The sequence below is a fragment of the Ciconia boyciana genome, chromosome 6 (genome assembly GCF_034638445.1).
Source record: "Ciconia boyciana chromosome 6, ASM3463844v1, whole genome shotgun sequence".
In the NCBI taxonomy this organism is placed as follows: Eukaryota; Metazoa; Chordata; class Aves; order Ciconiiformes; family Ciconiidae; genus Ciconia; species Ciconia boyciana.
The window spans coordinates 55,393,211-55,407,342 of record NC_132939.1 but is presented as its reverse complement, the minus strand read 5'-3'; the positions used below and the strand labels follow the sequence as shown (position 1 = coordinate 55,407,342).

Below are 14,132 nucleotides of genomic sequence, written 5' to 3'. Positions count from 1 at the left end.
AGGATTAATTGCTATGTACATTGGCTCCTATGGGAACAGACTGCTAAAGCCCATTATGCACCTCATAGTCTAGCTTGGCCTCCAGCTGAGTAGATTGAAATGGTTCATTAAACTGCTGCCTTTTAGTCTGCCCTCTGATCTCTACAGTAAATATTAACAGTGAGGGTTTTTTCCTCTTTTTCCTGCCTCTTACCAAATTCTCTCCTGTTTTCAGGAAGAAAAAGGACCTGGAAGCAAGTGAGACTCCAGCACCAACTCATGAGATTATGATTGTTGAGCAGCCAGAGCTATTCTCCTTCATCATTTTCTTCTGGGTGCTGGTCTACTGCCTTTTACTCCTTCCACAGCTTCTTAACAACAAAGTTTGATCTCTGCGAGGTGTGGAAAAATAAAGGACGGTGGCTGGATTGCTTTCTGTATCTGCATATGAATATGTTCCTTCAGGTGAAGCACAAACAGAAATGTAGGACCTGGTATTTGTGTTTATTATCAGGTTGTCCTCAATTCCTCTACTGTTGTGCTATGACAGTGTCTAAGCACATTTTATATTATGATAATTGTGTAAATATATATAAAAATGACCTGATTTAGTAGACGCAATTTTGTACATTTGTGCCTTGCTTTATAAGATGCTAAATAAAACCAGATAATTATCCGTAGAAATATGAACAATTCAGAGCTCTAGTCTTCAAAAATTATTCTTCTGGCTTCATTTACTTATGTAGGGCCTGACCATTGTGGAAGAGGGGTGCTGTTGACTTGCCCATGAATCTGGCCCACCTGCAAGGCAAGGCTAGAAATGCTTTTTCACATTTTCCATGGAATTCTTTGAGGGAGCTGGAGGCAGAGCAGAGCTGCAGGTGGTGGAACATGCTGACCCCAGGAATTGATTACAATTCCAATGGCAATCCAGTGGAGAAAAAAAATCAGGTTGAGGAGTTTGTTTTTTTAGGATTTAAATTCATTTTTATCCTGCACCTTTTGTTATGTTTAATTTGCAGGAATAAATTGGGTGTGGAGAAGTGTGAAGAACATACATGCTAGCTGCTCCTTAGGAGGGATCATATGGGAAATCTTAGCCCAGAAACTTCTGTAGAGAATACCTGAAGAAATACACTTTTTGTACATTACTGATGGTGGCATCTTTGAAAAGATGTTCAAGAAGCTTAATAATTTTATGAGGAACAGATACCATGGTTTTGGTTTTGTTTGTTTGTTTGTTTTAAAAAAGTACCTCACTGCTTCTGAGATTGCTTCTGCTTCCTTTTCTCTGCTGCTTTTACTTACCAGATCATGTGAAGATTTCTCTTTTTTGAAGATACAAAAAATAACAGGTAACCAAATTTGCTGATGCTATTGTTAAGGCACAAGTGCATGGTAAAAGCATTAGAAATATCTTTTAAGTGCCCAAATCAATAGAGAAAGAAATGACAGATGTAAAACTAGATACAGAGAAACATCGACAGCCGGTATTGACTTTCTAGTGTAACTGAAGAGACTCCTGTGGCTTGTCCATAGATACAGTTGAGCCACTTCTGCATTTTGTAATTTTTGTCTACATCAGTGATCACTTTAAGATATTTGATTTAGGATTTTTGCCAGAGAAGTTGTACCTGTGCATTACAGAACAAAAGAGAAGTCTTCAAATTCAATTTAATAGCAGTAACTTTTCTCTGTGTGACTTTTAGTGAAGTCACTATTTTTCATCGGCGCAATTTTAGTTTCATAGTATGCTTTATGAGACTACGTCGTGTTGCTGCTTCCACCTGAAAATTTGTAAGGTTGACTGCAACATGCTTCATAAAATGAGGGGTTTCATAATTTACATGGAGTGAAAGTTACAACACGTGGCTATGAGTTTGAGTTTTACATATTTTGTTTTAGCATAAGGTGTCTCTCTGCCCTGGCTTAGTTTTCAGCTGAACTAATAGTACCTGGGATCGGGACACATCAGAATATATAGCAATTTATTTGCAGGTATTTAAAACCTGTTTGTAGTCAGGTTAGCTGTTAGGGTAATCCTAACCGTCCATCACACTTCATACTTCCTTATAAGCTTTTGTTTCCCTGGGATTTTTCTTCTGAGCTGCAGTTAGAATTCAATAGCAGCAGTGCATGGCAGATCTTAAACGTTGAAGGTAAAATCCTGAACCTCTTTCAGTCAACAGAAAGCTGAAATCTTTCCTATTCTGTCCTGTCACCATTGACTAGTGCTGAATTCACCCCATGAACCTAAAAATTAAATCCTTTGTGCTTGATGAGGAACAGATCCAAACTTCCCAACTTAATTCAGTGTAAATCAACATAAGTAAAAAAAAATAGTCTTTTATCTTGCTGATGAAGATGTTCAACATTTTGAGTCATCTGACTTTGTGATGCATGAACCTGTTTATGCTTGTTGATGAAGACAGTGATACTTTCTTCCAAAAGAAAACCTATATTAGAATTTTTGAAGATGCTTTCTTGAAGTAGACCAAAAATATAAAACTTAATACAAGAAACTTTATATCCTTATCCTGAAAACCAGTGAATACCTGGCTGGGGCATGGCAGCTATTTAATACTAGCAAGTAGCAATGTACTTTAGTTTGGAGCAAAAGTGCTGACAGCTCTTCATTATGTGCAACTCTTCAGAGGCTCCTTTGGTTTATGACAACTTTTTCTGAGCCTTTGTATCATACTCTCTGGTTCTTCCATGTTTCTTAGTCTTCAGCAGAGATTATCTGTAGTTGGATTACAGTCTCTTCATAGAACTTTACAGCTATCAAAGTTCAAAGGAATAAAGCTTCCTTTCCATCTTATCTCCTTCCTCCGAATAAAATTAATCAGAATGAGGAGGTCTTTGGATGTCTCATCTGAACGGTCATCCATAAAGAATGGAAAAGTGAATGGCAATGCACTGATGCTGGCAATTTCATTACACAGTATTCTTCTAAGAGGGAGAAAAGCCAGGGTTTTCTTTCTTACCTCCCAGTGATGAACAGTGACTGAAACAGTGAAATGAGCAGTTTAAACGTCAAACAGCATCCAGCAATTGTCTTGATCATCTCTGCCGATGTTTAAACTGATGTACACTTTCCAGCCTATCCCATTAAGAAATGGAGATCGTTTCTTCCATGCAAAATAGATGAAAAAATACTAAATTAGTCCATAATACTTGGTATTAAATTGCTTTCCATATTTGGGTTTGTTTGGTTGTGTTTTTGCTATGACAGAAGCAGTGTACCTTACTCAGCCATGTCATGGATAAGAAGATCCAGGGTAAAGAGTTAAGAGTGATTATACTGGTATGGTCAACTGTGCATGCAAAGAGACTGACCTCTTCAGGAGTTTTGCCTTTATTGGAACTGCAAAAAATGACATCTGCATAAGCAGCAGCCTCCCCCACTTAAATTGACTTGTAAGCCTGCATCTCTTCTTCCACAGGGCAAGATCCAATCCCTCAATGCAAGTGCCCTATTCTGAAAATATTGCTCGTTGTTAGACTTTGTGTCCTATTCTGAGCTTACAGTCGGAAAACCTGATTGTGAAGCATTCACTATGGCAAAGCCTGTTTTAACTTGCTGGCTACAGAACTGGCTTGAGGTAGTGGAGGTTTTAAAGGCTGGTGGGCAATCTATCATCTATCCATTTTCCAACAGATACGTGCACTGTCTGAATAAGGAAGTTTTTCCTGAATTTTTGTCTGGGATTTTGAAAAATTCTAAGCTTGAACTGACTGCATTTCGTATTTTGATTTAGCAGCAGAATTCAGATACACAAGGGTACGGATCTGTTAAGGCCATTTCCAAAACCCATTGTTGTTGAGCAAATGTGTGGGTAGCAGAGTACTGTGAAGTGTAAGTGTCAGGAAGGGCTTGAGGATCACTGGATAAAGGATGTTTGGTGTTCACAGAACCACCATTAAAGACTGAGAGACAACTATAATAGGATGGTTCAATGTTATTGTAGTCATGTAACTTAACTGCAAAGTGTTTCACTGTGATTTTATAGAAAGTGCAAGGAAAGATATGCTACTAAAAACAGAACACCGCTAAACATTTACGAGGCAGATGTCTTAGAGTTGAAGAAGTGAGTTAAACAGTCACATAATCTATAAACTGAATTGAATATAGCCTTTGCCAAATTGTAGGAAATCATCAGGACAAAGATAGGGCGAGCACAAATTACAGTAAAAAATGACAATCACTTTTTAATGCCGTGAATATTTTTGATGGATTGAGCTCCAAAATGTATTTTTCTTGAGTTTCTAGATTGTAATGAATGTGTCTACAGAATTTTATGCAAAGCTTGAGAGTTCAGCTGTTTTAAAATGATTTTTTATATAGCAGTAATTATTTTATCTATATATTTAATAGAACTGTAAAACCATTTTAAGAGTACCTGTAAAAATCTATGTATGTGATATGATTATTTATTAATTATTACTCATGAGAATGGACATTAAGCTATGCATCAGTTGTGTCATCCATTTGAAAACTGGAAACTGCAAACAGGAGAAGAGTTTTTAATGAACAGCAGACTTGAAAAACATGGGAAATGATTGAATACAATTGTGTGATTCTTAAAACTGCATAGCAATATGTCATTTTGTGATGTTAAACTTTCAGCTAAAGTTGCAAAATATACTGAGTGATTAAGCTACTTTCTTCCATTAAAACTTCCTGAGGCTGAAATTTCTACATGTTGAAATTCGGTGTCTAAACACACTTAAATCCTCTACACCTTCTGGAGACTCTCGGTTTACTCCAGCTCAGTATGACTGTAACTTCTTTATCCAAGTAGTGTTCCATTGAGTTTATGGGGGTACCATGCAATACCCAGTAGGTTTTTTTAGGGTTTTCTGCACCAATCCCCACAGTCAGAGCTTTAGAAGACTAATTTGGCTAGGGTATGTGGTATCATATTCAGCCATCTAACAAGATAATTAGTTATCATAGTGCATTATCACTTACGCTAGCTTTAAGTACTTGGAGGCCCTTCTTGCCAAGCGGAAATTTGAATGCGTCCAGCGATGTGTTCAGTTCCTCTACTTCTGTGGAAGTCAATGCAACACATCTGTGTGCTAAGCACACACTACAGGATCTGGCCCTGAGGGGACTTAAATCCATGTTAATCACATAGGCCAGGAAGTAGCTGAAGCCTATGCATTGCCCTTAGCGCTGGATCCCCTCAAATCCAATGTACACACACAATGCCACTGACTTCAGTTAACCCCACTGTACACATAGCATTTGTTTGCCTAAATTCTGCAGGATCAACCCTCTCCTTCTTTTAGGAAGTTATCATCTACTTCCATTTTTGATTAAGAGACCAGCAGCAGGGAACAAATGGCTGGAAGACAAGGGTGAGGTTACAGGCTGGAATGTGGCTGTGGAAGTTCACAAATAGCTACAGCTGAAAGCTCTTACCCTGACAATAGGTTGCCCGCTGTTTTCCATTGAGCTAATAGGTAGTGGATCTGAATGGAGGTAAAAAAAACTTAAGTTTTTGTATTTCCACATTGTGCAGGTTTTTTGTCAGCTAAATAACATCAAATTCTTCCCCTCAGCATACACAGTTAGCTGCTAACACTAATTTACAGCTGCCCAACTTATGATTGTTCACGTTCCAGGTTTGTATCTAAACAGGGCTTGCAGTATGGCTTGTTCCCACCCATGCCGCCCCAAGATCCTGAAGATATTCATGCAGGAGGATGGGAGGTATATGCACATTAAATGATACAGAAAAGTCATATTCTGCATCGGATAGCTTGCTTACTCTGTCCATCACTTGACACAACTCTAGAGCTCACAAAGGGTGAAAAATTAACCCTTTTATTTTCAAGTGCCATGTCCATTTCATGGTTCTCTTAACTGAAATTGTGGAACATCAAAGTATTTCTTTCCTCCTCTAAATGTGAGACATGGAAAACTTCCTTCCACCTCAGTGGCACTTTTGATGACTCCTTTCCAGGCCACTGCTACTGCTGATACTGGAATACGAGACCTATGTTATTTTCTCACCATGAGGGGAATGTCTAAGTTTATGTCTCTAGAACATAAAATTGGCCCCTGTGTGACTAATATACTTCTCTCTTCATGAAAAGGTTAGAAGGGGCAATAAGAATAATTACTTTTACCTTGGTGAGAAATACTAAAACCTACAATTCCAAGAAAGGCTAGATCCTGGCCTTCACTGCTGTGTTCAGGTCAGGTAATATTTTATTCTGAAAGTAGTTTCATTGCTTTCACTGGGCCTTCCTGGAATCTCTTTGATTCACGGAATAGATTTGCTCTGTGTCCAAGGACCGATTCATACAGGGGGTCCTGATCCACGGCCATTATTAGACTGTAACAGAAAATCACCAGTGTTTAGTTAGAAATGACTGGTCTGATTTAAATCACATAGCTTTCAAATTATATGCTGCTTATTTTTTGAGAGAACTAATACAGTCATTTTTTAATGCCAAATAACTTACACTAGTCAAATAAGTCTATTTTTATTGTAATAAAAAAAATTCAACTTCTGCTTTTGTCTTGAACAAAACAAAACATATTTTAGTAGGCATACCACTTTTGCTATTATATTCTTCTGTGTAAAAAGCTGAAGAAACTGTTTTACCCTTCTTGTTAAAGTTCCCCAGTTTAAAATGTAATCTGTAAAGTGCTGGTTTGCTAAAGAGTTAATGAGGGACTTTTAAGCTGAAGAAATAATTTGTAAGTAAGGAATATAATATTTAAAATACATGTTTCTCTTTCGCAAGTGGTGAGGAATGATGCTTATTTAATTCAGAACAAATGCTGGGAGGATTTGAGTGGTATCAAAAGATATACTGAAGGAGATGCATTTTTGTGTACTTTCAAATACATTTCTTCTGAATGCTTTCAATCAGTGCTTTGTATTGAATGTTTGCACTTGTTGCTCAAAGCTAATTTTTGTGAGACAGAAATATATTCTTGTGTATAGTTGGTACACTAGAAAAGAAAATGTTTTCAGAAACTGTTACGCTGTAATAAGAATAGTATTTACTAGCGAATAGTTCCGCTTTATTTTATAAAATCTCCAATTTTGAAATAAATGGACAGGCTTCCTGTATATAATCTGTGGGTTTGTCCTTTTCCTCCCGAGAAAGTATCTTCAAAGATCTCAGTTCAGGAGAGATCACCATTGTGTTCTTATTTTATGTATTTATTCATTATTATAATTATAATATGTAATTTATATATTATATATTTATATACTATATAATATATAAATTATTATATATTACTTTTATGTATTCATTCATTTTCATGTCCAGAAATTATATTCACTTTTTAGCAGGGAAGACCTCAGTAAACAGAGCAAATTCATAAAATGCATTGTTTTCCCACCTACCCAAAAAGTTACTTTTAATTTTAGAGGAAGAATCTAAATCTAGTCAACAAACAGAATGAACTTTAATTTTTTATAAATGTGAAGACTTAGTAATTATTAATGCATAGAAAATGGCATTATAAGGGCAAGCCATGGAAAAGCTTACAAGAGCAGTTGTGCTGAATTATGTACTGTTCTTACAGTTCAGTTTATCTGGGCTGTCTCTATGTAAATGTTTAGGCTTGTGGATTAGTAGATTATGAGGTGCAGTACTGATTCACATTTACTATGTTCCTACACCTTAATTCCCTTTGCAGTATATGAGAAAGTAAAGTACAACAGAGATGCAATACAGTTCAGAATCAGTCCCATGATCTGTCTCCTGAAAAAGATATCTGAACTGGACAAACACAGAGAAAGGAAATATATGGGGAATGGCGTAGGAGTGCTTCTTCTCTAAAGTTTGGTGAGTATCATGCTTCAGGAATCGTAAACATTCCTCTGTTCCTTCTACAAAATCAAATGTGCTTCTCGGCACCCCTGCAGTAGCTGGTGGTACCTGTCTATCGGACCATCCTCCCACACACCTAACGCTTGTAGGTAATAAGAGAATATTCATAATGCTGTTGAGAATTCGGGATATTTGATAAGTCAGTCCTGTTAGCAGTGCTGCCTTCATTACCATAACTTTAAAATCTCTAGATACAATTTGAGGCCAGTAGCTTTTATTGGTGTCATGAATGATGCTTAAGTGGAGAATAAAAAGTTTGTGATTTTTTTTAGTTGGGTTATTTTTTTGCAACTGACACTGTGGTTAGGAATTTGCAAGTGGACTGGGGGGGGGGTGGTGTTGAAGTTCAGATACACAAGATGGGTCAGCTCAGAGTAAGTTTCTACAAGAGTATGGGATCCAAACTTTAGTTCAAATGCAAACACAGTAAGAACAGGAATTGTTGGACTTGATTTCTTTTCACTGCTCTGGGATAAAAGTAATTCTGACAGAAACAGCAAAAATAATCTCCCTTATCGTTGCTGTGTAAACACAATTTTTGTAGCTTAAAGAAGATGCAAGTGTAGCATAGGAAACACACCCATCTGGATCATGGCAGCAACAAAGACAAGCACCGGGTTCATTTCAGGTAAGGAACCATATGCAAGTATACATACCGCGTATGCACACTTTGGTTGTGTAGGAGCCCAGACCTCCTGAGGACAACCTGTGGACATCATGCATATATTCTGGTTGCTAGTGTACATTGAAACCTTCGTTCTCTCTTCAGTGCTTATTTTACCTGCTTGGTAAACAGAAGCCAGCAGGGGCAGGAGTACCTTCAAATTGCTGGGCAGATGTAACAAAACCTTAGACTGGAGCTGTGATTTCTATTAAGACACTAATATACAGCAATAACCTTTTCTTGAGTTGCCATTTCTATTGATATTACAAGGATTATTTCCAAGACAGGTAATTGCAATAATTTATGAAATGGCTTCTAGTGGCTAACTCCATTCCTTGGTTAGATGGAACCACCAGCAGTTCTCTGTCCTTGCCAAACTGTACACTTTACCTTGGAGTATCATGTAATATATGATCAAAGCAAAATGTATAGCTCCATCTGCTGTAAATACTATGAAATTATCATTTTTGCATTACTTTTTTATGGCTGATCTGTACCCTGGGGAACTGATTTATCACTTTGCTGATACGTATTTTCTGCATGTTAGCAAGAATCAGCATAAATGCAGCCGCCAAGTACATTTATACATTGCAAAGTGGTATTTCACAGTGCTCAGGCAAAAAGAAGCACAAAAAAGTGTGTATTTCAAGGACATCAAGAACTTTTGTTAATTATTGTATGATAGATCTTTACTACTGTGTCATTGCAGCTGCTTGTGAAATGCAGAAATTACATGCCTTGCTTAAGTCAGTGATGGATGAGAAGAGATTCCCAGTTATGCTTCTGCTAAGCGATGGCTTTCCACAATCAGGAACAGCAACGGTTTTTTTAGGCAGTAGTCATCAATGCTGAGTCCCTGCATAGGAAGAGTGAATGAGCTGATATCCCATTTTTTATACTGATATAAAAAGGCAGACCAGCAGTTTAAAGAGGTCCAAAACCACACTAAAGCAGTTAAAAATACTGAAGTTGCTCTTCACTAGGGAAAACATCCTCATTTAGAGTTATGCAGTCTGGGTCACTGAAGTGCGAAAGCACGCCAAAAAAATTTTTTAAATAGCATCTTACAGGGGAACAAAAAGTTTGTGCAACCTAACACCTTTTTAAAATCTCAGCTCCAGTTTTAGCAATGGACTCTGTTCAAAATAGGTTCGTTCGTTCTTTCTTCCAACTTCCTTCTCAGTAATCATACCTGCAGCTTTTTCTCATAATATATTGCAGATGTTATTATGAGCACTGCGGTTCAAAATGTTTGCAATTGTTCTTTTCTGCAGTGATACACAGCTATGAACTGAAAAACCTGGTAGCCAGACTAGGGGCCATTTAAGAGGAAAGTCTCAAGCTAAATTTCCTCAAGTGGGGTGCAGAATAAACACATCCTTTCTTGGTCAGAAACTTCAATGCAACACTTCAGCCCATATTTTCTCAATAACTGCCAGCTTGTTTCAAAGGGCATTATTGAAATAGTGTGTGACGCAATAACAAAATAGCATCATGGCTGGTATCAACAGGAAGGAACAACAGAGGTCACCATTGGCTTGTGGGAAGGAATCTCCTCAGAGTCCATTTTAGAACCTGATTGAGACGCATAGAGCCAGAAAGTACAAAGCCTGGTTTGTGATTACACAGTTCTATAGCATGAACAAAGACAATTACTTGTGACACAGTGATTTTTTTTATTTTAAATTGCAATTTTCCCCTTTTCCAACCCAAACACAATTTTTTCTTAATCTTACCCAACAGGAAAAAAACAGACACCCCCCTCCCCCCAATCCCTTACTGATATGACTTTTTTAAAAGGGGAAGGGAGATAAATGTCTCTGCTTTCTGTTGTCTTACAAGTTATCCCAGAGAGTAAAACATCCGTATTTCCAGTAGTAAAGATATGGGGAAAGCTGTAATTTGGTACATTATTACTTATTCTGTTTTGGATTTTAATTAGTTGGGCTATTCTATTCTTTTTGTCCAACAGCCTGTTTGCTTTGGCTTTATGGTTGGCTGTGTGGTTTTTACCAAACATTGAATGCCTAGCAGTGCCAATATGTGGCATTTTTTGAGAGTTGTGTATCACATGGATGACTTCATCTTACTTTTCTTTAAAAATCTTTGTAAGAAATCTGTGAAATCAACATAAAAGTCGATTTTTTATTTGGGCTTAAAGTCTGAAGGTTAGCCGTCATTATACAAGCATATGACATAAAATATCCATTTCTTACAAAGGACAGAGGAGAGTGGTGATAGAATAATAAAGGAATAGCACAAATTTTATCCTAACTGTGCTTTTAAATCAAAAACGCCTGTCAGCAGGCAGGCTCAAGGAGGAAGTAGCTGTGAAGAAAGCCACCCTTTTCTTTATATGAAAATAACTTCCAGAATTCTCCTGGCATTCATGTATTTTGTTTTCTGTGTTTTAAGTATTCTGCTTGCCTTCTCTTTGAACCTACTTGAACTGGATAAAATTCATTATTTAATCATGGCCTGCAGAGGATTAAGGAGGGTTTCTTTCTGCTCTATTTTACATTAGAAATAATCAAGAATGCCAATTTCCTTCGGTACTTCAGATAAAATTGGAAAAATAGACCCATATGTTCTGACGGCTCCCACTGGATAAGACTGAACAGCTGCTCCTCTTCCTAAGCTTTTGTCATGGGATATAATTATTCTTCCATCCATAAAAAACAGAAGGATGCCCCTTCAATGCTATGAAAATACCTAATAATGTAATATTTAACAACACGGGGTTTACAGAAGATGTGCTCTAAATAGCAAGAGGTTTGAGCCAAGAAAACACTTCATTTTATAATATGCTATGTCTCTATATCACTTTTAATCGGAAATAATTTTACTAAGGTTGGTTTAAATGAACCTTAGAGTGTTCTAGTTAGCTTTATCTTCTCATACTGATTTTGTAGACACAGTTATATTAAGGAAGATGGTAAGGCCCTGATAGAGTGCAGACGGAACGAGGGAGGCTGGACATCCAGTGACAGATCTTGTTGCATACACGTAGCCTTCAGCACAACTTAAAAGGGGAGCGGCTGGCCAGAAGTGGCTTTGCATTGCATTTATGGTCTTCATTAGGCAACAAGGATGATCTCCAGTCCTTGTGTAAGTATATGTGATCTTTGGAGACTCCTAACTTCATCACCCGGCCTAACACAAGTGTAACTGGTGCTGTACCTGCGCACCCGACATGTCTTGCAGGGTTTTGCAACAGGGCAAACAGGATCAGCGAAATACAGCACACAACCAGATCCATCCACCGTGGAAAGGAGGTGCCAGGGGGAGGCAGAATGGGGCCAGCAATGTATATTTACATTATTTAATGATTTCCTTCCACAAGAGTGACCACATTGCCCACATGTGGCTATATCTTTAAATTTTTGGTGTGGTGATTTGTATAAGCAGTCAGTCCATAGATCTGACCACTCATTAGCACTATAGGTAAGCCTGTTCTTCTGAGCTTTAAATGTGTGTATCCCATCAAGATGGTAAATTACGGTAAAATATAGTATTTTTTTTCTTGCACAAAAAGTAAGAAAACTACTGAAAAGTAATAGGGCTTTTGGACATGTGTGAGTGAAAGACAGGAAGGAAGTGTTCAGCTTGAAAACTGAATTGTGCATTTACCAGTTAAAATGACACCAAAGCAAACTGTGGTCCCCAACAGTAAAGATTTTCACCACTTATGTCCATCTTTTGGCACAGTTCTTTTTCCCATGATCAGAAAAAAACCCACAACAAAACCAAGCCACAACCAAACCCTTTTTTGTTGGTCAGGAATTTAATTTCTCCATAATGTAAATGAAACCCTGAGAAGAAGGGCATCAAGGTAAAAAGGATGAGCTATTAACTCCATGGAGAGTTACAGGATAATCTTACAGCTAAACATTGACACTGACAAACATTCACGGACATTGCAGAAGATGAGCACAATGTGTTGAAGAACAGGTAGGCTGATTTCAGCCAGACACAGCTTTTTCATGGTCACTTCCAGACACAGCTCTTCAGGAGTGAAGCAGCAATTTTGTGGTCTGCCACTATTGTAATTGATGACTAGACAGTCAGCAGGACAATTCCTCTCTGGTTCCATAAAGCTGCCATTTATGTGGGGATGTGACCAGATGTGCGCGTGATGTGATTATTGCATTTCAGCTCTCTGATGATCCATCAGGACTTACCCTAGGCCAAGGGACTTTCAAACTCCAAATTTGAATTTACAAGAGTTATCAGTTTCATTACTTGCCCTAAGCATCTATCTGATCCAGGCTGTGGCTATGGATCTAAGTCATGCAGTAATCAAGCCTGGAAGTTTGCTTATTAGCTACATCTCTGTGAGGAAGGTTCCATCTTCTTACCAGTCGCAAAGAGACCAGTGTTGGCAGGCGATGGCATGGGAGGTGGGAAGGAAGGTATTAAAATGAACTGAGATTGGAATTAAAATAAACGGTAAGGTAGCTCCAAACATGCTAGTTCTCATAAACTGATCCACTCCATTCCTATGTCCTACCTGAGTGACCAGTTACACTTACAACTGAACCTTCTCCTCCATCAGGCAATGTATGGCAGTCTTGTTGTGCTACAGCCCAGTTTAGGTAGATAGTTTGTTCAGAGCTTTTTCATTGTCTTATGTTTCCCCCCAGTTTTCCGAGGACACAGCTTCCAGATTTTTATGGCAATTGTAATGAAAATAAAAGCTGGAAAACAGCAGCATGTGAGGCACGAGAGAAATTGTGTTCCCATCTTTCAGCACTATACATTTCCCTTCAGTTCTTCACCTGTGCTGAAGGGTTTTGATGGTGGAAAAGAGTTACCCTATATCAGCTTTTAATCCAAGAAATTTCAGGGCGCTTTTAAAAAAATTTAGTAGTAGCTAGTAACGTCACTCAAGCAAGGAAGTGTTGACAAGAAACTGGAGTGAGACCAGTGGTCCAGCTAGTCAACAATCTGCCTTAAGCAATGGCAAAAGAAGATGCTGCTTGGGGAGTACACATAAACCCAATCACTTCCAGTGGCCCCTTCTTCCACCTTCTGGACCTAGCACCAGCAAGGGCTTAGCGCACCAGCTCCCTGGTGGAAAAGCAGCACTTTGCCTTTGGCAAGAAGGACGCTCCTCGTGGAAATGATGGTCTGAGCGTATGGAAAGGAGGGATTTCGCTACATAGCGATGATAGAGCTCAGCGCCGCTCTGCCCAGACACTGGCCGAACTCACCCAGCACTCCCTATTGCCAAAGGGATCGCCTCTCCTCCAGGGCTGGCCTGGAGCCGTACGATAGGACAACCCCATTCCCTCAGATCCGTCTCTCCGTCACCGGTCCTGCCTCAGAGGGAAGAGCGGTGCCCTGGAGCCTGCCCCGGCAGCTGCACACCCCCACGGCTCTCGCCGGCCTACCCCCAAGATGGCGGGTGCCGCCCACGCCTCAGCGCTGTCGCCCGCCGCCTCCCGCGCGCGCGAGACCCGCCCAAGCGCGTGCGCGGGGGGGAGGGCCGGGGGCCGAGAGCCTTACAGTCCTCCGGCGGGGGGAGGGGAGCGCGCACACACGTGAGCCCCTGGACCACCCGGCGGCTCCCCGGCAGTTGCTGTATCCCGCTACCGCATTGGCTGTCTGGTGAACCTTT

General features: G+C 39.2%; 1 protein-coding gene across 1 annotated transcript in view; it reads left to right on the top strand.

Moving 5' to 3' along the window:
* The window catches only part of CLMN (calmin), a 72,624-nt gene extending 72,039 nt beyond the window's left edge, over nucleotides 1-585 (top strand). The window contains exon 13 of the mRNA XM_072864988.1: nucleotides 215-585. Within this exon, the coding sequence (XP_072721089.1) occupies nucleotides 215-368 (154 nt within the window). The 3' untranslated portion in view covers nucleotides 369-585. The remainder of the gene's footprint in view (nucleotides 1-214) is intronic.
* Nucleotides 586-14,132: the final 13,547 nt, after the last annotated feature.